This window comes from Mastigoproctus giganteus, chromosome 8 (genome assembly GCF_048544385.1).
Source record: "Mastigoproctus giganteus isolate SK-2022 chromosome 8, ASM4854438v1, whole genome shotgun sequence".
Lineage (NCBI taxonomy): Eukaryota > Metazoa > Arthropoda > Arachnida > Uropygi > Thelyphonidae > Mastigoproctus > Mastigoproctus giganteus.
The window spans coordinates 160,862,043-160,886,522 of NC_143582.1; the positions used below are offsets into that span (position 1 = coordinate 160,862,043).

General features: G+C 37.5%; 1 protein-coding gene across 3 annotated transcripts in view; it reads left to right on the forward strand.

Annotated features, from left to right (window-relative positions):
- Sap47 (Synapse-associated protein 47kD) overlaps positions 1–24,480 on the forward strand; it is a 207,274-nt gene that overhangs the window by 145,071 nt on the left and 37,723 nt on the right. For all 3 annotated transcript variants that reach the window (XM_090379020.1, XM_090379022.1, XM_090379019.1), the window contains exon 6: positions 17,924–17,986. In XM_090379020.1, coding sequence (XP_090235146.1) covers positions 17,924–17,986 — 63 coding nt within the window. The remainder of the gene's footprint in view (positions 1–17,923; positions 17,987–24,480) is intronic.

Genomic DNA, 24,480 nt, shown 5'->3' on the forward strand with positions numbered 1-24,480 from the left:
CAGACTTCTTAATAAGGTTCTCTGTTTTTATTTCCTCTCATTAATAAATTTTCATGACCCTTGTTAAACTACCAGAAAAAATTTATTTCAATTATTGTTTCATACAGATTATGTTTTGACAAACGTGTTTATTAAATTTAAGTGTTTTAGACTTAGATTCTTTGACCAATTGTAACCATTTCATTAATTCATATTTATCTTCTTAAATGATTGTATTCAGTTTCAATTGTTATATTTATTGCTTTTATTTTTATATATTGTTGTTGCTTATATTTATTCTTTTATTATCATTTTATTCATATCAGTATGCACATGCATTGTATATTTGACTGTTTTGTATTCTTATGTATATTTATTTTTATCTTGATTTGAATATTTCTACATTTGATATATTTTAACACTTTACAGTACACTGATTAATTTCATTATTTGTTTACTTATCTTCATGCATTGTTATTGGATACCTTCCTCTATTTGGTGAAATAAAAATAAATAAAATAAAAATAAGATTCCCTTTGACTGAAGAAGTGCTAGTGTCTCCCAAATCCACAAAGGTGGTGTCAAAGAGGAGGCAGCTAACTATAGTGCAGTGAGTTTGACTTCTGTTGTAGGGATGATCGTGGATTCTGTGGTTAAGGATGCCATTCAGGATCATCTGAACAATGGTGCCTTGAATAGATACTAGCATGGGTTCGCCAAGGGGAGGTCATACCTGACCAGTATGGTAAATTACTATGATGTCATTAAGCAGTTGGATGCAGGTAACAATTTTGTGATTATATACCTAGACTTTAGTAAATCTTTTGGTATGGAAAACTCATGGGAGGGTTGCAATATAAACTGAAAGAAGTTGGAGTTACTGGTAAGAGCCAATGTTGGATTGCTGATGTCTACAGGATAGGATACAGGGGTATGTCATAAATGGTCCATCTTCATGATGGATAAGTGTAACAGTTGGGGTCCCTCGGGGATTCTGTTGGGTTTCCTACTATATCAGATTTTCATAAATGATATTGATGAGGATATCCAAGGTAAGCTGTCAAAGTTTGCTGATGATTTGATTTGAAGGTGGGATGGATGGTTAACAATCTTAATCAGGCCATGAAAGACTTGGAATGGTTGCATATATGGTCTGAAAATGGCAACTAAAGTTTAATGCTTTGAAACATAAATTTATGCAGTTGGGGAACAGAAATCTTGAAGTTATTATAAGCTAAAGGGAGAGAGCTAAAGCTGGTTTAAGGCAAAAAAGACTTAACTGTTATGATTTAATGACATGAAATTTTCCATGCAGTGTAAACAGGCAGCTAGGAAGGCATGTAATCCATCTGTAATTTACAGAGCCTTTGTCTGTAGGACGAAGGATGCCATTACACCTCTTTACAAGAACAATGGTTAGCCTACTTTTGGTACTGTATTCGCGATTGTACCTAAAAAAAAAGGACACAGTATTTCTAGAAAGGGTTCAGAGAAGGGTGAAGTCACCTATAGTTGGTGACTCATCACAAAACAATGCCAATATGAAGAATTAGAAGGTAGGGATTGCAAAGTTTGACAATTAGACATCTAAGGGGAGATCTAATTGAGGTATATAAGGCACTGAAAGGACTGTGTAAAATGAATGAGGAAGATCAGTTCTCCCTCGTGGGTAAGACACAAATCAAGGGACACAAATATAAAATCATACAAAATAACAGAAGATTGGATTTCATGAAGTTCATCTATTGGCAGTAGGTTGTTAAATACTGGAATAAGTTGCCTCCCATGGTGGAAGCTATCAGTCTGACTAAGTTTAAACCAGAATTTGGTCCTTGAGGTTGTCACAGACATTCTCTCAGATATGCCAGACAAGCTGTAATGTTATAATGAACATCGTGGCGAGATCCAATCTTCCTTAAATTTCGAGGGTACAGCTTTAAAACGGTGTTTGCAGGCCGGCACTAATTAGTACATCGGACCAAACCTGTACTTGCTACCTGGGAGTCTAAAACGCTGATGGAACTGATATTCGGGTGACACTCAAGTCAAGTGGACCCAATTTCGGCAAAATCCAGACAGTCTGTGACAGCCAAATCCTCTGCTTGCATTTTCATAATGGTGGGACTGTTGGTAATCCTGGGTATAACTTCCATGCACAAGCACATGGTGGGTGACCACCCAGATGTGAACCAACATAAGCAGGGATCGAGGTGTGGCGCCCACACCACATGGAGGAATGCAGCCCCTCTGTGTTACCAGGCAGTACTAGGTGGTAGATGACTCTCATCAACCGGTGCAATACCACCACTTTGGAGGCTTGAGGTGGTGGAACCCATGTTTAGTCTCCAGAGCTAAGTTCCAGTCAACCCTTCCCTATCTCTTCCATCATGCAGTATGATTGATGACTTTGAGGTTATAATGAACATCCTGGCGAGATCCAGTCTTCCTTACATTTTGAGGGTACAGCTTTAAAACGGTGTTTGCAGGCCGGCACTAGTTAGTACACCAGACCAAACCTATTGGTAACTCTCTACGAGGCTTCCAGATCATCTAGTGTATAATCTTGCTACCTCTACTGAGCCAGATAGTGACCGAAGGGAGTCCGAGTAGTGTGTATGTGAGGGGCATTGTCGAGGCCACGTCATATCAAGGATCTGGGTATATTCTTACCATGTGTACACCATATCCAAAAATTTAATTACTTCATACAGCATGTCCCACCCACCTTTTCTTACCATTCAATACACCACAAATTGTCAAACTAATAGAGTAAGCTTATCTGCGAAAAGATCTAAACCTCCCAAACACTTCCTAATTCATTTCACAAATATATGTGGTATCAATTCTAATCTCAATGACGTCCATTTCCACTTGAAGTCTGCCAAACCCCATGTACTTTTTCTGACAGAATCTCGGTTATCGGTTGATTCAACTACTGTTCATCTCAGTTACACAAACTATTCGCTGTATGATTCTTTTCACCTCAAAGGTGGTACTTGTGCATATGTCCGTTCCGAGGTTACCTGTCAGAGACTTGGTAATCTGGAATCTCCTCTTTTCGATCTTCTCTGGCTTAAAATCTCTCTACCTCATTGTTTCAAATTCATCTGTTGTCTCTACCGTTCTCCCAACTCCACTAATCACTTGGAGCTCTTTGACTTCCTCTCTTTGCAACTTGACTTTCTCCAGTCCAACTTTCCTAACAGTGAGGTAATTTTCCTTGGTGATTTTAATGTTCACAACTCCAGCTGGTTTCCATTTTCTGGTCACACCGACCCAGCTGGTCAAGATACTGAAGCTTTTGCAATTGCTAATGACCTTGTACAGATTGTTCATTTACTTACAAGAATACTGGACAATCCTAACCATACAGCCAACACGCTTGGTCTTTTTCTCACAAACAGCCCTTCTGAGTACACGGTCGAAGTGAGTGATCCTTTAGGCACCTCAGATCACAACTTGGTGATATCGTCTTCTCTAATAAAGCCTTTATCTCATGGCTATTCCCAAGTATTGTTTGGCATTACAAGAATGCAAAATGGGATGACCTGTGACATTTCTTTTCTTCTTTTTCTTGGTCAGATTACTGTTTCAAAACTTCTGATGTCAACGTTTGCTCAGTTCATGTCAGTGAAATTATTCTTGCAGGAATGGAATCCTTTATCCCACACTCCACTTTAAAATCTCGTCCTTTATCTGAACCTTGGTTTTTCCAATAAATGTGCTAAGGCTGTTGAAGAGACGAACATTGCATATCGTAATTGGCTTGTTTCTAATTCTTCAGTTTCATTTTCTGCCTACACCAAAGCTCGCAACAATTGTAAAGCAGTTATTAATCAGTCCAAACGAGAGTTTCAACAGGCTAAGAGTAGATAACTTGCTTCTTGCCCTAATGGTAGTCGAGCATTTTGCTCTCTTGCCAAAGCTATTGGTCGCAACTTTTGCCCATCTCTGCTTCCACCTCTGTCCAAACCAGATGGTTCTGCTGTCACTTCAGCCAAGGATAAAGCTGACCTGCTAGCATCCCATTTTTCTTCCAACTCATGTATTAAAGATCTTGGTAAAACACCTCCCACCATTCCCAACACGCTCCATTCAATACCTCCTGTGGTCTTCCATCAAAAGGATGTCAGACTTGATGCTAAGAAAACTCCAGGTCCCGATGGTATTTCTCCACTTGTTCTCAAAACCTGTGCTCCTGAACTTACTCCTGTTCTGTCGCCTTTTTTCATTTTCTTATTCCAAAGGTATTTTTCCTTCTGCTTGGAAATTTGCTCATATCCAGCCAGTTCCTAAAAAAGGGTGACAAATCCCTCCCATCCAATTATCGTCCCATTGCAATTACTTCTACTCTTTCTAAAGTAATGGAGAAATCGATTAACCGCCAACTCTTAAACTACCTAGAAACCTTCCGTCTGATCAACGATCGCCAGTATGGATTCCGTCAGTGTCGATCCACTAGTGATATTCTAGCTTATGTTACCCATTTATGGACAAATTCAATGGAAAAGTTTGTTGAAACACAAGCAGTTGCTTTTGACATCTCAAAGGCTTTCGATCATGTTTGGCATAAAGGCCTTCTAAACAAGCTTCCATCTTAATGTTTTCAAACTGTTTTTTGTAATTGGTTATCCAGTTTTCTCTCTGATCGCTCACTGAGGATGATAGTAGATGGCTCTCTTTCTTCTAACTTCTCCACTAATGTTGGTGTCCCCCAAGGTTCAGTTCTCTCCCTCACTCTTTTCCTCTTGTATATTAATGACCTTCTTCCATTGACTGGAAATTCTATCCATAGTTTTGCCGATGATAGCATATTGCATTCCACTTTCTATTTTGAGAAACCTTTTCCTGCTCAATCAGCTTCAACTTCTCGAAAATCTGCTACCAATTCCTTAAATGCCGATCTCCAGGTAATTCTCCTGTGGGGGGCAAAGATAACTTAGTTGATTTCAATCCTCCTAAAACTCAGTCTTGTCTTATATCTCGCAAAAAGGATTCTTCTGCTCCTATGCTTATCTTTGGTGACACTCCGATTTCTAGGCAAAATGATATATCTCTATTGGGGATTACCCTGACTTCTAATCTCTCTTGGCACAAGCACATTACAAATATTGTTTCCTCTGCGTCTAAAAAACTTGGTTTTCTTCTTCGCTCTCGGCGTTACTTTTCTTTCAAACAGCTCTTCACTCTTTACAAATCCCAAATCTGCCCCACCATGGAATATTGTTCCCACATCTGGGGTAGTGCCCCCAAAACCTCTCTCAGGCTTCTTTATTCTGTTCAGAAGAGGGCAGTTAGGTTAATTAATGATTCATCTCTAACAGTCTCATAGACATACTGTTTCTGCTGCATGCCTCTTCTACAGATATTTCCATGGGCACTGTTCTTCTGAATTTGTTTCTATAATTTCCGCTCTCTCTTTCAAAACAGTCTAAACACATGCCGCCACCAGCCAACATCCATTTATTGTCCAACTTCAAACTTACAGAACCAACTTTTCATCTTCCTCGTTTATTCATTCAACTGCCATTTTCTGGAACAACCTTCCTTCATACATATTTCCTGAAAATCACAGTCTACAGAAGTTCAAGTCCAGTGTCACCAAATATCTTCTTTCATCTTCTCAACCTCCAACCGAAGCACGGTACTAAGTACTATAGGTTCTAATACCTCTCGTGTTTGGGGTTTACATTAAAAAAAAAAAAAAAAAAAAAAACAATTGGATGATTATCTTGTGGGATTGGGAATAGTGTGAACATTCTGTTTTATTTGAATTATTATTTATTTTTGGCTAATGCAGAAAAGTCCATTTCCTTGCATTCTTTGGCTTTACTAAAGCTAAAATCAGGGTGCTGCTGAAGGTTTGATTATGATTGGCTACTGAGTTTGGTTCAAACTGGTCTCAGGTCAGATAGGAAAAAGCACTATATGATAAAGAAATTTTCAATGATTACTTTGGTCATAGCCTGATTTATGATTTCTTTGGCCTGGAAAACAGTTTTTATTATGCGGCCCCAACCTATGGGTCATCTTCTGTCCACTTCTCAGGTTTTTTTTGCCTTTTTAAGTGTTTCACTGGAATGATCAATATACAAAGTTAACCCCAATTTTAATCTAAAGCTTGTGTATATTTTATAAAGTAATATATAAAAGTTTAATATTAAATGTATATAAATAATTGGTACTTTAAAATTAGTACATGTGAAGGTTTTTCACTTTCAGATTCAGATAAGCAAAAATTTAACTAAAGTGATTTTTTTCTGATTTTTGTACTTTTTTTCTTTGAGAATGCATCAGTAACATCCTAAAAATCTATAGCAGCTTTCAAATCAGCCTTTTTCCATTTGAGGACAGAAGAGGACTTTTCACTTGTTCATTTTAACACAGTACAGCCAGACACTAAACACTATATTAGCTCTTCTGAGTTTGAAGTGACAACTTATAAACTGTATGTATTATGCAATACTTCAGTTTTAATTTAGTGTTTTTTCTTTGGAATTCCCTTTTGCATATGAATGCAAATTTTTGTTTTCAACAGAAATATATGTCTCCTTTCTTTTGCTTATATTCACTTAATAGTCACACATGGCATAATGGAACTTGATAATAAATTATGCTTTGGAGTCAATTTTAACATCAGTCAGGTAAACAGTGACTCTTAGGATTATTCTATCCTAGTTTCTTTGTTTTGAATATTAGGCAATAATAATAGGGTAGCTTCTTTTTTGCAGGTGCTGAAATTGTCCCTTAGTATTGGATAGAAGTGTGGTCAAATGGCTGAAAATTATAGGAAGTTACATTTTCTCAGTTTTGAAGGAAATTCTTTGTGAGTTCTTTGTTGTATTGAATCCCATACTACTGTCATTTTTTTCTCCTTTCTTCAATTTTAAGAGTAGTGCTTCAGCATCTGCTAACCATCTTGTCTAGGAAATGGATTTTAGACATTTAATTTTTGGACCAGGTTTAGCTATTACTATTTCATCATCTGTGGGTTGATGATTAAAAGAAGACATAAAATCTCTTCAAGGCGCTAAAGTAATCATTACCACATAAATTATTTTCTACCTATACAAATTCTGCCATAGGACTTAATTATTTTATTCTGACTTTCAGACCAGTATATTTTCCAGCCATGTTGCTTTGCATTGTTGGAGGACTGCCCAATAAGATTGGATATCTAATCTTAATTCTTGAAATGCTTCAACTACTGTCTGTTAAATGTTCACAAGAATTTCCATATATTTGTAGATACCCAGTACAGTGTTAATCAGATTTTACTGATGAATATTGGGAAGCTATGACACTGTGGATGTGATTAGATTTTAGTGACCTAACACAACAATATTGCAAACAGCTTGTCTCTATGAGGAAAAGAATTCTCATGTTCTTTTAGCATAATAAAGTATGTTTCCAGTGCATAAACCATTTCTGCTTAAGGCTGCTTGCAAATAGTTTTGCAAATGTAATGGTAGGCATATCCATTTGTAGGAAAATATATTAGCTAGTCTCTAAGCATTCTTTCATTATTTTTACAGTGCAATAAAATTAATCTTAGTTTCCTCCTATTTTCTTTACAGAACTTTTTATTGTTATTATCAGATCCATATTTTGAGGGGGAGGATTGAAAAATAGTGATTCTGCAAGCTATTACTTAGTTGTTTGTTTGTTATTTGGTTTTTAGGAGCATTAGCAACTAAGGCCATATTGCTCCGGGGATTTGCGGTGGTCATTCTCTGACCTTTCCGCATCCTCCGTATTTGGTGGTTACGGGCTCGAACCCCGGTCTAATCAAGAAGCGTGTGCTATGCACTGCTGCTCCTGCCCACCTGGCTACGGAGGTGCCAAGCTATTAGTAATTCAATCTGGCCGTAAAGCTGAGTTGTAGCTGTGATAATTACTGTGGCTTGTTTCTTTTTGTTTAATGAATCTAAAAATCATTTTCAAAATTTAGCCTAAATATGAATTAATATTGAATAAAATTTAGCCTAATATTAATTAATTGCATATTAAAAATTACTTGTAGTTTGGTAACCTAAGGCTGTAAGGTCCATTAAAGTTATGTTATATTTTGACTAGATACTCTTTATGATGACTGTAAAAATTCTAGTATAAATGTATATATATAATATCAGCTCTGGTGGTCCAGGTGTTAAAGCAAACGTTTGCCAGTTTCAGATCTGCATTTCTGATCTTTACCTATGTTAAATATGCTCAGCAAAAGAGGTAAGTGTACCTTTAGCCATATTTATTAGAAAATTCTTGGTTTTGAAGGGTGTGCATTTCCAGTCATTAGGGACTGGAGATGTGAAAATGCCTTAACTATTCCCAAAGGGAAAAGTGAAGAATTACCGACCTCTTGAGCTTGACTTCTGCGTCAGGGAAAATAATGGAATTTGTGGTTAAAGAAGTAATGCAGGATCATCTTGACAGGAAAACCAGGCTATCCAGTCATGACATCATCGATTTGTTAAAATCAGCCCTGTCTGATCAAATTTGTTTACCTGCTGTGATGTAGCCACAAAGAACTAGATGCAAATAATAATTTTGACTTCATATATTTAGATTTCAGTAAATTTTATTTTTTTTCTGGTGGGAGGGGATGTATAATAGCGATGATAAATGTGGTTGACAGTAATTTAAAATTAAACTAGAATGTACACCAATGCTAGGAATGCCAATGCTTGCATGCAAAATTAAACTAGAAATGTACATCAATGCTAGGAGTGCAAATGCTTTCACATATACAAATGCTAGGAGTTTAGTAAATAAATTTGATGAATTTGAGGTGCTGGTCAAGACATCAAATGCAGGTATGGTTGGGATATCAGAGATGTGGTGTCACAGAGATATAAGGAATGCAGAATTGGAATTTGGGGAGTATAATGTGTACTCCCCAAATCCTATCCTTCCTATCCTGTCTAGAAAGGCTAGACAGGATAGGAAGGGAGGAGGTGTTATTCCGTTAGTTAAGAAATACATAAAATGTAAGGGAGTGCATCCACTGACAAATGTTAATTACTACGTGGGGTAGCAGTAACCCCAGAGTAACATACCAACTGTAATTGTGCAGTCAGATATGAAGTTTTTTGAGCACTGCAGAGAGGTTACAAGAGTAGCTCGTGGTGTCTTATCAGTGATATACAGGATTTTGCTAGCGGGAATAATGAGGTCATTGTCCCCTTGTATAAGGCAGTGGTCAGGCCACACCTTGAGTACTGCATACAAGTCTGTAGGCCTCATTTTAGGAAGGATGTAGAGCTGCTGGAACGAGTACAGAGAAGGGCAAAGAGATTGGTGAATGGAACAAAGGGTTGTTCGATTCACTTAAGTTTACGAAAAAAGGCTTAAGTTCTGCAAATTGCAGTCTGGAGACTAGACACCTGCGAGGTGATCTGATTGAGGTGTATAAAGCCTTGAATGGTTTGAGCAAGCTCAGTGCTGATGGGATTCTTCTTCTTGCCCAGGTTAATTGTCTGAGGGGACATAAATTCAAATTGAAAGAGGACAGTTGCAGAATAGATGTGTGGATTTGCCTTTAGTCTGCGGATGGTTGATAGTTGGAACAAACTTTGATTTGTTGTAGTGGTAGTCGACAACTTAAATAAGTTCAAGTCGAACTAGACAAGCATTTGGAGAGAATGGATAGGTGAAATGGGAAGGGGTGGTTTTTTTTTTTTTTTAGCTGATGCTTTCTTGCATCATATACCTCTACTAATGCTAGAATTTACCCTTTAACTATCTTCTTTTCTTAGGATATTGAGTTGCAACAAATTAAAATCATAGTATTTGATCCAATTTGCTCAGGCTTAGAGTCCCCCTTCCAGATTTGCTGATGATTGGGGAGCAAGTTACTGCTATAAATAAAGGGATGGTTGAGTTGGGTGGGAGGAGACAGAGTGGCTGTTAATAGCCATTACTCATCATGGACTAATATTATGAGTGGAGTCCCTCAGGATTTAGTGTTGTCCTTGTACTGTTTTTAATATTCATTAAACAATAGTGGTGTAAGCATATCAAGTTAATGTTAAAGTTTGCTGATGATAGAAAGATGGGCATAGTGTTAATGATAGTAATCAGGGTATACTACTCCAGTGAGGTTTGGATAAACTGAGCAGATGGGCTTAAAAATGGAAATAACGTTTAACATTGATAAATGCAAGGCAGTGCATTTTGGTAGCAGTAATCCCAGAATAACATATCAGTTGGGCGATGACACACTCAAGATGGTGGAGAGTGAAATTATTATATAGTCTGACATGTAGTATAAACAAGCTGCCAGTATAGTGCATGTAGTCCTATCAATGGTGTACAAGAGTTTTGCCAGTACAGACAAAGAAGTTATTTTCCTATATGTGGAGCAGTTGTTAGGCTGCATCTTGAGTACTTCATGCGGATCTTAAAACTTCATTTTAGGAAGGATGTAGAACTGTTGGAGAGAATGTAGATAGGAGCAACAAAATTGGCCCAGGGCACAAAAAGGGTATTCTTACCAGGAAAGATTTGTTCTGTAAATTACAATGTCAAACCAAGCATCTGAGAGGTGCAGTTGCTGAATTGAAGTGTTTAAGGCTTTGACAGTTGAGTAAATTCAATGCTGTAAGGGCTTAGTAAACTAAATGCTATTGGAATCTTTATGTTCTATTTGGATGGTGCATGAACAAGGGGATATTAATTTAAATTTGCAAAAGTTGGAAACTGGTTGTGTGAAGGATGTATATGCAGAAATTTGCTTTTCAGCCGGAGTAATTGATTGTTGGAACCAATCCACCTGGCATTGAGAGTGGGTAATTTGAATAAATTTAGAGAAGGATTGGACAAATTATTGGGGAGATGAGATTGGTGAAAGTTTCCCTTTTTTTTTTTTTTTTTTTTAAATGGCTGTTGCTGTATAAGTTTGTTTCCTTGCATCACTTTACCAGTATTATTACTAATATCTTAGCAGATAAGGTGCATCTTATAATGGCACACTCGACATTGAGTTGCATCATTGCACACCTACTCACCTCAAACCCCACACGACCTCAGCCTTCAGTTATCTCAAAGGTGGCTAGCTTTTTATGCATTGATTTTTATTTTAAATTTTCTTAAAAGTTTTCTGACATCTAGTAACCCTAGGGCTCATGCCCCTTCATGAATCTGAATACAATACTAAAAAGTTAATTCTTCTTCACGTTAATTCACTTTTGTGTACATACCGTATTTCCCCATGTATAAGACGCACCTTCATTTTGGGGCCCGAAATTTGAAAAAAAATGTATTACATAAAGTTATTGAACTCAAGTTTTATTCATAAAATTCATACAACTCCTCATCACTGTCAAAACTCCCATCCATTAGCTTGTCCTCATCTGTGTCTGATGACGAATCACTGTCTTCATATATTGCCTCGTCCTCAGTTCCATCTATGGATTTTGAAATGCCACACTTCTTAAATGACTTGACAACGATCTCAATCTTGATATTATCCCAGGATCTTTTCACCCAGGTACAAACTTCTCCTACAGTTGGTTTCTTCACTCTTCCTGCTGGTGTCAAATTGTCCCCAGAAGACTTCATCCATTGGTTCCATTTGTCTCTCATGGCAGCTTTGAAGGGTTTGTTAATGCTGATATCAAGTGGTTGGAGCTGGGATGTCAAGGTATGACGGCAAGTTTTGTTTTTTGCTCTACAGCTATCTTCTTTGTGTTTTTTGTTATGTGTGCCCTGAACTGATCAAGCACCAATAGGGCAGATTTGCATAAGAGCCCACCTGGTCTCCTGCTCCAAACTTTCTCAAATCCCATCCAACCCTTGTCATGAACGTGGACAATCACTCCTCGAGGAATGTCTTCTTTTGGCATTGTTTTGCATTTGAAAATCAGCATAGAAGGCAGCTTCGTTCCGTCGGCACAACAAGTTAGAACAACTGTACAATGGCTCTTTTCATGTCCACTTGTCTTCACAGTTACAGTTTTCACCGCCTTCTTATCAACAGTTCTGTTACTAGGGACATCAAATTGAAGGGGGACTTTGTCCATATTTGCAATCTGTCCCAACTCAAACTGATGTGTCTTCCGACATTGAATGACAAAATGATGAAATTCAAGGACCTTCTGCTCATAGCTTTCAGGCACCTTTTGGGCAAGTCTGGTGTGTGTACGCATGCTTAGTCCATTCCGTTTCATGAACTTGAAGCACCAATTGTGTCCTCCTTTGAAATCAGTAACTTCTTTTTCATGAAAAATTCCTCTTGCCTCATGCTGAACCATCTTTGTGGACACAGGAATTCCAATTGCCTTTTGCTCTTCAATCCATATCTTCAATTCCCTCTCTAAATCAGGCCATTTTGATGACTTGCCTCTCATGGCCTTCTTCTGCCGTGGTGTTTTCAGTAGGGGTTTCTTCTTCCCGTAGCCAGTCTCGGATTGTTTTCTCAGTTGGAGGAGGACCAAACTTACGTTCAGCAGCACGATTTCCATTCACTTTTGCAAACTGGATCACTTTTAACTTGAATTCAGCACTGTACATAAATCTTTTCTGAGATATTTCTGGGCAGAACGTGGAAAAACGTAACCTAATATACCGGTAACAAGTGCGAAAAATCGGGAAAGGCAAGTAAAAAAATCTACAACCACTGTATAAGACACACCTAGTTTTTAGACCCCAAATTTTTTGGAAAAGGTGCGTCATATACATGGGGAAATACGGTAAATAATCTAGAGATGCAAGTTAAAATATAATACAGATGAAATAATTTTATTGAACTTTAAAAGGGACTCACATCTGGTGTGTATGGGCTTGGCACACCCAGGGTCCTGAGCTGGATATATTATTATTTTTCTCTTTCTTGATGATTCCCTTCTACTTCTGACACACACACTCTCTCTCTCTCTCTCTCTCTCTCTCTCTCTCTCTCTCTCTCTCTCTCTCTCTCTCTCTCTCTCTCTCTCTCTCTGTAACTCAATAATTTTTATTTTTGGCTGGTGCAACAAAAGCCTCAGGCTTCCATACACCATATGGCTAATAATAATAAAAGATAAAATAATTTTATTGAACTTTAAAAAATAGGTTGGAAAATACTGTATCTTCATATTTTGTGGGGCACTTTAACAGCTACAAGCTAATTTACATTAACAATATATTAGAAATAATACCATACCATGTGTTAGAAATAATATTATACCATGTGTTAGAGATAATACTATAATTTACCAAATTGAAATTCTTTGTGACAATGTTTATTTAACCTTGTTTTGAATCTATTTAAAAACTTCTGAATATAACCCTGAGCCTGAATATAGGCAGATGGGTAATACAGAAGTGCAGTAGTACACTGAGTGGACAGAAATCACTAGATACCTACCTAGTAATGAGTAGGCCCACCTTTCACCCAGATAAGGGCAGTCACACGGCGAGACATTGAGTCCACTAGTTCACGAAATAGTTCCGCAGGTATTTCCATCCATCCATCCATGCTTGCTGCACTGCTGTCCATAATTCCGTCGCATTCCTGGGTGGAGGATCCAAAGCTCAAACGGACCTTTCCACAGCATCTGAAAGATGCTCCACAGGATTTATGTCCGATGTACGGGGAGGCCATTCCATGGTGGTAAAATCTGTGGAATGCTCTTCGAACCATGTTCTAGTCACCATGGCTCTGTGGGGAGGTGCATTGTCCTGCTGGAAGAGTCTATTGCCCTGTGGGTGCACGATGACCATGAAGGGATGCAGATGGTCTGCAGGGATGGACACAACCTGGACCATTCAGAGATGCGTCTAGACGTACCAGAGGTTGCAATGTGTGCCAGTTGAACATGGCCCAGACCACTACCGACTGTCCACCTGCCCGAACAGTTTCTTGGTGACCTGATGGGTGCATAGCTTTGTGGCCGCCTCTGTAGCCAGATGGGAAGGAGCATCAGTGCATAGCACACGCCTCTTGATTAGACCGGGGTTCGAGCCCGTCACCACCAAATACGGAGGATGCGGAAAGGTCAGCAAATGACCACCGCATATCTCTGGAGCAATATAGCCTTAGTTGCTAATGCTCCTAAAAACCAAATAACAACAACAACATGGCTTTGTGCGGTTTCTGCCAGATATGCCACTCTCCTGTCTGCTCGAAATAACCGGAAACAGGACTCGTAAGACCAGTAGACTCGTCTCCAATCATCCACAGTCCATTGCTGATGTTCTTCCACCCAGTTGAGGTGTAGAGTCCTGTGTTGTGGTTTTTTTTTTTTTTTTTTGGCTGATGCTGCATAAGCTCATACACTTGCTTTCTTGCATCACATGCCACTACTACTACTACCACTACCACCACTCAGAAACACCACATGTTATGAAAGGCTTAAACAAAGCCATGTTGCCTGTACTGGAAGTCAAACAAGACAGCTTGGGTGACACAGGATCTCTTCTTGGATTGGTACATTTTTGACTTACTGTTCTCAAATTCTGCAATGACAAAAATTTACCAACCAAGGCTATTATTCTTTTGGACAATGCCCCTGGGCATCTTACAAAACTGGGTGAAATCAGAACACTCCTTAAAGTTAATGTTGTCTACATGCCCCCTAATACAACATTAGTTTTGTAACCCATGGACCAGAGAGTAATAGCCACCTTTAAAGCTTTATTACCTACAGCAAACATTTACATAAATGGTAAAAGCTTTGGACATGTCCAACATTACCATCAGAGAATATTGGCAGTCGTTTGATGTCTTAAAGGACATCAATCACATTAACACAGCCTGGCAAGAAATGACTGTCATTGTCTAAATGGAGTATGGCATAAACTTTTCCCAGATTTCATGCATGACTTCAGAGGATTCGAGCACAACAGAATGTTGTAGAAGACATCCGTCAGCTAGTACAAGAGGCAGGGTTAGAAGAAGTTACATTTGGTGATGTAACTGGGCTCTTGAAAAGTCATGCAGAGACTCTTTCAAATGACGACCTTGACGAGTTAGCTGCAGAACTTAGCCAACAGCAGGAGGAAGAGAAAGAAGACGACTCTCCTCTAAAAATTATGAAGACCAGTGATCTACAACAGATTCTTGCAAGTATAGAGTCCCTCACTAATGAGCTCTGTGACATTGATCACGACTGGGAGAGGAGTACCACAGTTAAAAGGGGTGTCATATCAACCCTAAACCCTTATTTTGAAATTCTTAAAGAAAGAAGGAAGAAATCTAGGCAATCAACACTTGATCCTTTCTTCAAAAAAAGGCAATCTTTCAACCAGGACCTTCAAAAGCCAACTAAAACTTTGGCATTATGGCCACTGTCAAAATGTTTTATGTATGTATTAATTTATTTTTTATTTACATGTACATACTATTATATTTATGTAGGTTAAAAATAAAACACTTTTTTAATTAAAAAAAGTTTATTTCTGAGCTTTAAATACTCCAGTATTGAAAAGGGTAGGTAAAATGTTTGGTGCACAGAACCTAACCCTGAGATTTCCCATTGACTCCGTGATATAAAGGGTTCCATTTGAACCTGTCCCCCAGGAACCTAACCCCGGTGTAAATCGAAGGCTACCTGTATTCCCCATTTCTCTAATGATTGAATTCCCAGAATTATAACTTCCAGTAGGACCAAAATCATCTGTCCTTGTGATTTGTGCATACTCCCATACATCTGGCTGCAGACAAAAATCACAAGGACAAATGGTCCTGGTTCCACTGGAGTTAACAATTCTGGGAAATTCAATTTTACAGAAATGGATAATATATTCTGTGCCTGCAGCTGCAAAATTTGATGTTGTAGAACCGTTATCTTTCCAGGCCCTAAAGGTGATGTTGAAAATGTAGCTATTAATAATACTAAGCGCAGACAGTCTCCGCTTTTTTTATTTATTTATTTTTTTCATACTTATGAGGTGATGTTGAAAAAAAAAATGACAGGAGGGAATATATATATATATATATATATATATAGTAGTAGTAATAGTGGCATGTGATGCAAGAAAGCAATTGTATGAGCTTATGCAGCATCAGCCAAAAAAAAAAAAAAAAACCACACCATTCACTCCAAATGCCTGTCCAGTTCCTCCTTAAATTTATTTAACCTATCAACTTCCACAACGACAGATGGAAGTTTGTTTCAGCAATTAACCACCCGCTGGCTAAAGGCAAATTTCCGCACATCTATTCTACATCTGTCTTTTCTTAATTTGAATTTATGCCCCCTTAGGTTCTGTTTGGCAGCATATTTTGCCCCATTTGGCAAATTATTTCACTGGTTTTGAATTACAAATTCAGACAATTGCCAAAGACACTGTGAAGATCAGAAAAGACTTGGGATTTTAAACTTTTTGACACTGCCAATGTACTGCATTCAATGACTGCATTGACTCATTTGCACATGCGACTTAGATGATGTAACTCTCCTTGAAATTAATGAGCAAATTGCGTATGAAGAAGAGGAAAACAATTCTGATGTGGCACCAAAAGAATTTTCAACAGAAGAATTGGAGAAAGTTTTTCGGGGGGGGGGGGGTTTGACATGTTCTGCAAGGCGAACATGTCAAATGGAGATCCGGATTGAACGTAGCATCAAGATACGGCAAATTTTACAAGATTGGTTTTTATGCTACAAAAACTTGTACACTGAGAAAAAGAAGAGACAACTTCACCGGACTTTATTATTGAAATAAACAGCTTTTTTTCTTATCTCTAATGATGTAACATAATTAGAGATGTTAATGAAATTAACTAATTAATAAAATAATTAAATATATTAACTAGTTAATATATTTAATTATTTTATTAATTAGTTAATTAATATAGTTATTATAATATAATTATAGTTATTATAATATATTATAATATACATATAATATATATGTTATATATTATAAATATATTATAATGTATTTAATTAGTTATTATAAAATAACTAATTAAATAACTTTAATTAATAAAATTTATGCAATATTTTTAATTTCAAATCCTTTTAATTGGCTATCAACTGCAAATTGTTTATAGATTTATTATAATTTGTTTATAGACTATTTCTCTGGTAAGCATTCGATTAAAACCCATTATAATTATACCTTAATCAGCATGGTTTCACCTGTACAGTTTCGGTACCAATTATCAGTGCTATGCGGGGTATTGTTGTATTGATCTCCAGTTTTTTGTTTTGTCACACAACAGGCAATGACATTATCTTAATTGTTCCTCTAATTAGGTGACATCTTTTAATAAAATTTGTATGTTACTGGATCTTGCAAAGATTTTTTGCTCACCACAAGTAGTACAGTGCAATCCATTTATTGTCACAAGTGAGTCGATCCTCATGTGCAGTTACTTAGGTCTTCCTATATCAAAAGATATTTTAATTTTAGAGTAGCATCCATTTATTTAGTGTTCAGTTTTGTACACTTCATTTCTGGTAAAAAAAGATATCTGTTTCTTTGTTCAGATTTGAAAGTTTCATGTATATTTAAAATCTTCAAGCTTGCTATCAAAAGTAGTATAAGTGGTTGACTACAGCTTTATTTCTGTGTTGTTTCTTGTTTTGTCATCCTGTCTTTCTTTCTTTCTTAATAGACCAAATAATAGCTTCCAATGTGTGATCTAAACATCATCTACAAATATGAAATTTGGTTATCTAGTTAGATTCGAATCTTTTATGGGATATATTTGTTTTAAGAAACCAATAACTATTTAATTTTCCCAAAACATGAAATTTGCATTGAGTTATTAAATTAAAATTTAATAGTTTAAGATTTAATAGTTTATGCCTTTCACACAAAGATGTTTATTAAGGTTCACTATAGTTTTTGCTTTTTTTGTGAATTTTTTAATACTTAAAGTTTTTATTCTAGATAACATGAAATCTCACCTGCCTGACACTCAGATAATCAAAACTTTATTATATATTTATTTATACAAAACTACGGTACTTATACACTAATATTTTATTTCTTTATAATTATTATTTTCATCCAGGCAGCAGCGGAGACTCATCAACTTGGTCATCTAGAAAAAGTTCTTCAGATGAAAGTGTTAAAGGTAAATTGAGCTTTGTTTATTAAATAGTATTCTGACTAATTTAATAAATAAAACCAACACATTATATGTACCTTAAAGGAAGTGAATGTCAACATGGTAATGGATAGTAATATTTTTTTTTATTTTTTGTTTTGCTGGCACAGTGGATTCTGTGGCCATAATGCACCTCCCAAGGTTTTTGCAGTACTCTGATCCAAGCCCGAGGCAGGATTCGAACCCGCGACCTTTGGGTTGCCAGGCAGGCACTTTACCCACCCAGCTAGCCCGGTCGGCAATAGTAATATAATGCATATTTACTCTGATCTGTCTAGAACAGTGGTATGCAAACTATGGGGGCGCAACCCCCAGAGGAGTCGTGGGATAAATTAAAGGGGTCGCGGCAATTTTTAAATAAAATTAGTTATTGTGTACATAAAAGCTAAGAAAACTGTTAAATAATTTGCTCACTGGCTATGGACACAGAAAGCAGCTAACTAGTGTGACTTCAGTATATATAAATACTTCTCAATTGCTGAATGGTAATTCCTTTAGCTCTTAATTTGTGCTTCCTACAGCAAAAAGAGGTGCAAATATGCGGTGGCAGTAAATAGCAAGTCTGTTGCACGCACACTTTATTCTGCTTCGTAATTCAGTGCTTTCAAGTCAACTTGAATGTGTTTTTCATTCTTCTGCTAATTTTTATATTATCGTTGTTTTTAAGAAGAAAAATAAAATATATTTTACCATGGACAATTGGGTAATCAGAACAAAACAGTCAAGGAGTTACGACAATAATGTTACTACAGATACTTCAGAAGCTGAAAGGGTATGAACTGTATCATGTGAAAATTTGGACACTAACATTATTTCAAGTGTAGTGCAACTGCCAATTTCTGGTAGAGAGCCATCATATTCCAAATCAAAAAGAATGAAAAAGAATAGAAAATATCAAGAATTTATGGAGTACGACTTTACTTAGTGTTGTTGATGATGAGCAATGTCCTTTGTGCATAATATATTACAAAAAACTGGCTAACAAAATCGTGAAACCTATTAAATGAAAAAGACGCTTGCATACAAAGCATCGAGAGCTAATGAAAAAAAAAAATCTTTTTTCAAAACACACGCCAACGCCATACAAGGTCTGAAATCTTTCATGAAGAAACCTAAGGCAGTTCCTTGTAAAGTTTTAAAATCATTGTCAGAAGTTTTGTATTTAGTAGGAAAAAATTTGAAACCACATACTTTTGCTGAATCTATTGTTCTCCCTGCTGCTGTAAAAATGATTTCAATTACGCATGGAGAAAAGTACAACAACAATTTAAATACCATTCTTCTATCCAGCAATCTCGTAGCTTATTACCATTATCGCGGACAACATAAAATTCAGTTTATCAATTGAGAAAAAGTCTAATTTTTGCAATACAGTTAGATGAATTCACAGATATTTAAAACCTTGCTCAACTTATTGTATATGTGTGATACTGCTACAAGGGCGATATTTTAGGGAATTTTCTATTTTGCAAAGCTTTGGAAGGAAGAATGACGGGCGAGAAGATTTTTCATGTTATAAATATTTTCTTTCAAACAAATAATCTAATGTGGAACAACTGCTTTGTGATTTGTACTGATGGTGCTGCTGCATTAACAGGATAAAATAAAGGACGTGTAAAAGGCAAAGTAAAGGAAATTGCTCCAAATATAGTTTTGAATCATTGCATTATACGGTACATAGGGAAGCATTAGTAGCAAAGGAAATGCAAACTGATTTGCATGAAGTTTTGAAAGATGCGATAAGTGCGATCAACTTAATTAAAAATAGAAGCTTAAATAGCAGACTTTTCACAATGCTTTTTAATGAAATAGGATGAAACGCTTTTTATGTACAAAAGTTAGGTGGTTGTCCAGTGGTAAAGTGTTGCGACGTCTTTTTGACCTCAAACATGAAGTTTTGTTTTTATCGGATAAAAATAAATACCTTTCTCAATTGTTTACAAATCAAAAATGGCTTGGAAAAATTAGTTCCCTTGCTGATATATTTGAAAAACTAAATGATTTAAATTTAAGCCTTCAAGGACAGGGAACAAATATATTAATACTCAGTGATAAATTAGAAACTTTCAAAGGGAAGCTTAATCTTTGGGAAACTGAATTTGAGCGTAATAATACTGAAATGGTCCGATGCTTTTCTGATTTTGTTATAATATTGACATTTTACAGTTTAGGGATATCATTGCCACCCACTTAACAATGCTAATAAGAATTTTTCCAAATGATTTACTGTATCTCCAGAAAAAAAAAGTTGTATTGGATTCATGATCCCTTTGCTTTTGAAATTTCTTCATGTCCCAAAATTACCATTCAGTAAAAGGAAAATCTTACCGACCTGTCATCTGATAAAGCATTACATGCTCTTTTCAAGACTACTTGGGAAAAATTTTGGCTTTCTCTTTGAGACGTGTGGCCAGAATTGTTGAAAATGGTGATACACACTTGCTACCTTTCGGGTCTACATATTTATGTGAGGGTCTATATATATTTCTCAAAATTAACAGCTATAAAAATAAAAAAGCATTCCAGACTTGATCCAGAAGATGACATGAGATTAGTAATTTCAAACACTGCACAAAATAGGGACCAAATATTGTCAGATATCCAGGTTCGTCCCTTCTGATTAATTGCTTTGTTTTGTAATTGTTCATTTTTTATTCTTTTATAATCTCAACTGAAGAATAAGAATTATCATTATCATTATTATTAGCCATAAGGTGCAAGAAAGCCTGAGGCTTATACTGCACCAGCCAAAAAAAAAAAAAAAAAATTATTTACCCTGTAACCCAGAGAGAGAGAGAGAGAGAGAGAGAGAGAAGTAAAAGGAAATCACCAAGAAAGAGAAGAATGATGATATCCAGCTCAGGACCCTGGGTGTGCCAAGCCCATACTCACCAGATGTGAGCCCCTGAATTTGATTTGTTGTTTTTGCTGTATTCAATTACAATATTAAATAATTATTTTAATGTGTAAATTAAAAAGGAAACAATTTTTTTATTCCTTTCTCAGTACTTGAAAAACATTTTCTACTACATAATTTATAAAATGCCATTTCTCTTCTCTAAAAATCTGGTCATCCTACCTCGGGCTTTACATTGAGGGGTCGCATCAATTTTATTAGCATTAGTGGTGCACTATGGCCATACACGCCCATGCGCCTAAAAAATTCTCAAACAAACAAGCATTAGCATTAGTAGAGGCATATGATGCAAGAAAGCAAGCTTATGCAGCATCAGCAAAAAAAAAAAAAAAAACCAATCCTATTTCACCCCTCCATTCATTCCAAATGCCTGTCCAGCTGAGCCTTAAATTTATTTGAGGCAAGCATTGAGGTACATAAAAAGCGTTTCATCCCATTTGTTGTGGAAGGCTATCAACTTCCACAACAAAAGATGCAAGTTTGTTCCACCAATCAACTACTCACTGGCTAAAGGAAATTTCCGCACATCTATTCTACAATTGTCTTTCCTCAATTTGAAACTGTGCCCCTCAGGTTCTTAATCTGAGCAAGAGGAAGAATCCCATCATCATTCAGCTTGCTCAACCCATTCAAGGCCTTATACACCTCAATCAGATCACTTCGCATGTGCCTACTCTCCAGGTGCTGCAATTTGCAGAACTTAAGCCTTTCTTGGTAAGAGCACCCCTTTGTTCCCCTCACCAATCTTGTTGCCCTTCTTTGTACTCATTCTAGCAACTCTACATCCTTCCTAAAACGAGGCCTCCAGACCTGTACACAAAATTGTTTCTTTCATGTGGCCACGCATTTGGTTGCTCCGCATTTAGTGCCACAAACATAGTGTTCAAAACAGAGCACCATGATGAATCTAATACCAGAAGATTCCTTGTAGTGTCAGCAATCCATTGATGGAGCTATCGTCCAACTATCTCTGACAGGTAAATCTTTATGGTCATTTTTCTGTTGTTTATAATACATATCTACAGTGAAACATTTCCTGAGTATGGCTTACAGTTAATGTAGAACTGCCCAAGGTCAAGGTTGTCACACAATTTACTTGATTAAATCCCTTAATCAGTCAGTGCAGTCAATTCCCAAGTGGTCTCTACCTCCACGCCTAAAGGCCTGCAATCTCAAGGAAATCTGCTAATTGTCACTGTGGCAAATTGTATTGAAAACTCGCATTCTGAGCTTAATTCTAAAATCATGGAAAGAAAGATATTCTAATACCACTACAGTATAACTTGGCGGAGTTTAAATATGCCAAGTCCTACTCAGAAAAAAGGCATATCCCCCGGTATGTGCACTTGCAGCCAATGTCAAAAGTTTGCATCGCTTACTATACAATGTGTCAGCTTCGGGGTGTGCTATGTCAATAATCTTTCGAAATTGACAATACAATTGCTAAGTGAAAATCCTACCTATGCCAAGAATGCAAAAACACCTGTAAATCAGAAACTACCATTAAATAAAAGGACGAAATTGAAGAGAAAGGTAACTGAACCTAATAATTCCACGAAAACAGACAAGTCAACATCTCCGTCAAGAGCCAGTGAAGAAAACAGTATTCTCAGGCCTGCTACCCTGTGCAACTCAGAGGACCACGTAGCTGTCAATGAGAATGAAATTCCGCGTGAGGTGCTGACCAGCAACAATGAGGCTATGTATTGTGCCGCATGATCAGGTGAAAAAGAGTCATGTGAAAAGAATGACTATAGGCGAGCATCAGGTTCTCTCTACAGAACAAGGAACACGAATGAAGCCAGCTAAGCAGACATGCTACCTCGAAATTCCAGTTGTTAGGGAAGAGCTGAAAACTGTCCCAACCACCCTCCCTCTTGCATCAAATATTCATCTCACACAGGAAATTACCTACCAGGGTCGTTCTCCTCACAACTTTAGGGGCACAATCTTGAAGATATGGTGAAACTGATGAAAAAGAATCTGGCAAAACTTCTGAGCGATAATTATCGACTCAAAATTCAGAATGCGGAAATTAGAGATGAGCTACTTCTGCTCAGAAAACAAATTAAGGATCTGACATTTCTGGCCACGGACCTAGTTAACCTAACAGAGCTCTCCAAACTGGGTGATACCTCGGTCATTACCAATGTCCTATCATCACAGGAACTTGTTAAGTTATACAAATACAAAGCTGATGCTGAGAGAAGCACACAGATAGAGCCTCATGCCAGACAACTTGACAACAGAGCAGGTCCAATGTACCCCACCAACCAACCTGTAGAAAACCAGCAAAATCACAGTGACCAGATGCCACCCAAACGGGCACCTCGGTCACCCCCCCCTCCCGCAACACGCATTCACAGGGAGACCAGTTACCCAACTCCCCTATAACAACTACTCCTTCGACAGAACTTGGACGAGCCTTCGGCTGTCACTGTAGAGACCCTAATTCAGCCCTCTCTTCCCCTGCCAAGCGAGCAGTACATAAACCCCGGATTGACGCCAAGGGACCCACCAGATCTTATGCACAAGTAGTTCAGACAGCAGTTGCTAGCACAAACGTGGACAGGTCTACCAGATGCACCATGCCAGATCCAGACGGAACAGACACCCTTAATTCAACTACTAAGCGTACTCAACACACAGAAATGTCCATGGAAACTCCGGCTCAGGCAAGTTTGCAAAATTTACATCACAGCAGTGACTTCGTGGACCAAGCTGTTCATCACTAGGTTGGCGCCTACTACCCAGGCCACTGCTATAAAAAGCTTCCTGGACATAGAGCTTATTACAGCCTGATATTACAGCCATTAAAACAAAATACCCATCACATTCCTCGTTTGTTCTATCTTGCCCTCGGGCACATCTGCACGAGGTGCTCAACCCAGCAGTATGGCCGACAGGTACCTCAATTAAGCCATTCATTGAAACAAAAGAAGATACCAACCACAAAGCCCCTAGTGTACACCAATAGTAATCAATTGACAAGATGCAAATGTTAGGAGCCTTGCTAACAAGCTACATACCTTGCAAACCCTGCTCCTTCAGGAAGACATTGATTTCATTTGCATCTCGGAAACATGGGTTAATGAGGGAAAACAACTTGGATTGCTCCTTTCGTCCACTCATTATCAATATATTGCAAACTCCAGAAAGGATAAGAGAGGAGGTGGTGTTGCCATCTTCTACAAGACCTCTTTCTGGCAGATACATGTCTACAGCAGTAAAACATCAAACTATGAAGCAATCACTGCAATTTTCAACAATAATGAAAAAAGGATCCAAATCTGCTTTGTGTATCTCCCACCAGGACACACCTCATCAATCAGAGAGGATCTTATCTCATGGATGTCTGCTCATCTGTGCCCCAATATCCAAACAACAACCGTTTTAGGAGATTTCAACCTGCCTCTGCCAAGGTACAAGGATGTAAGGCAAGACATGGATGATGCCATGCAGACCTGGGGGCTCATCCCACTGAATACACCACTGACCAGAGGAAATCAAGTCCTGGACAGCGTCTACCACAATTTGGGAACAA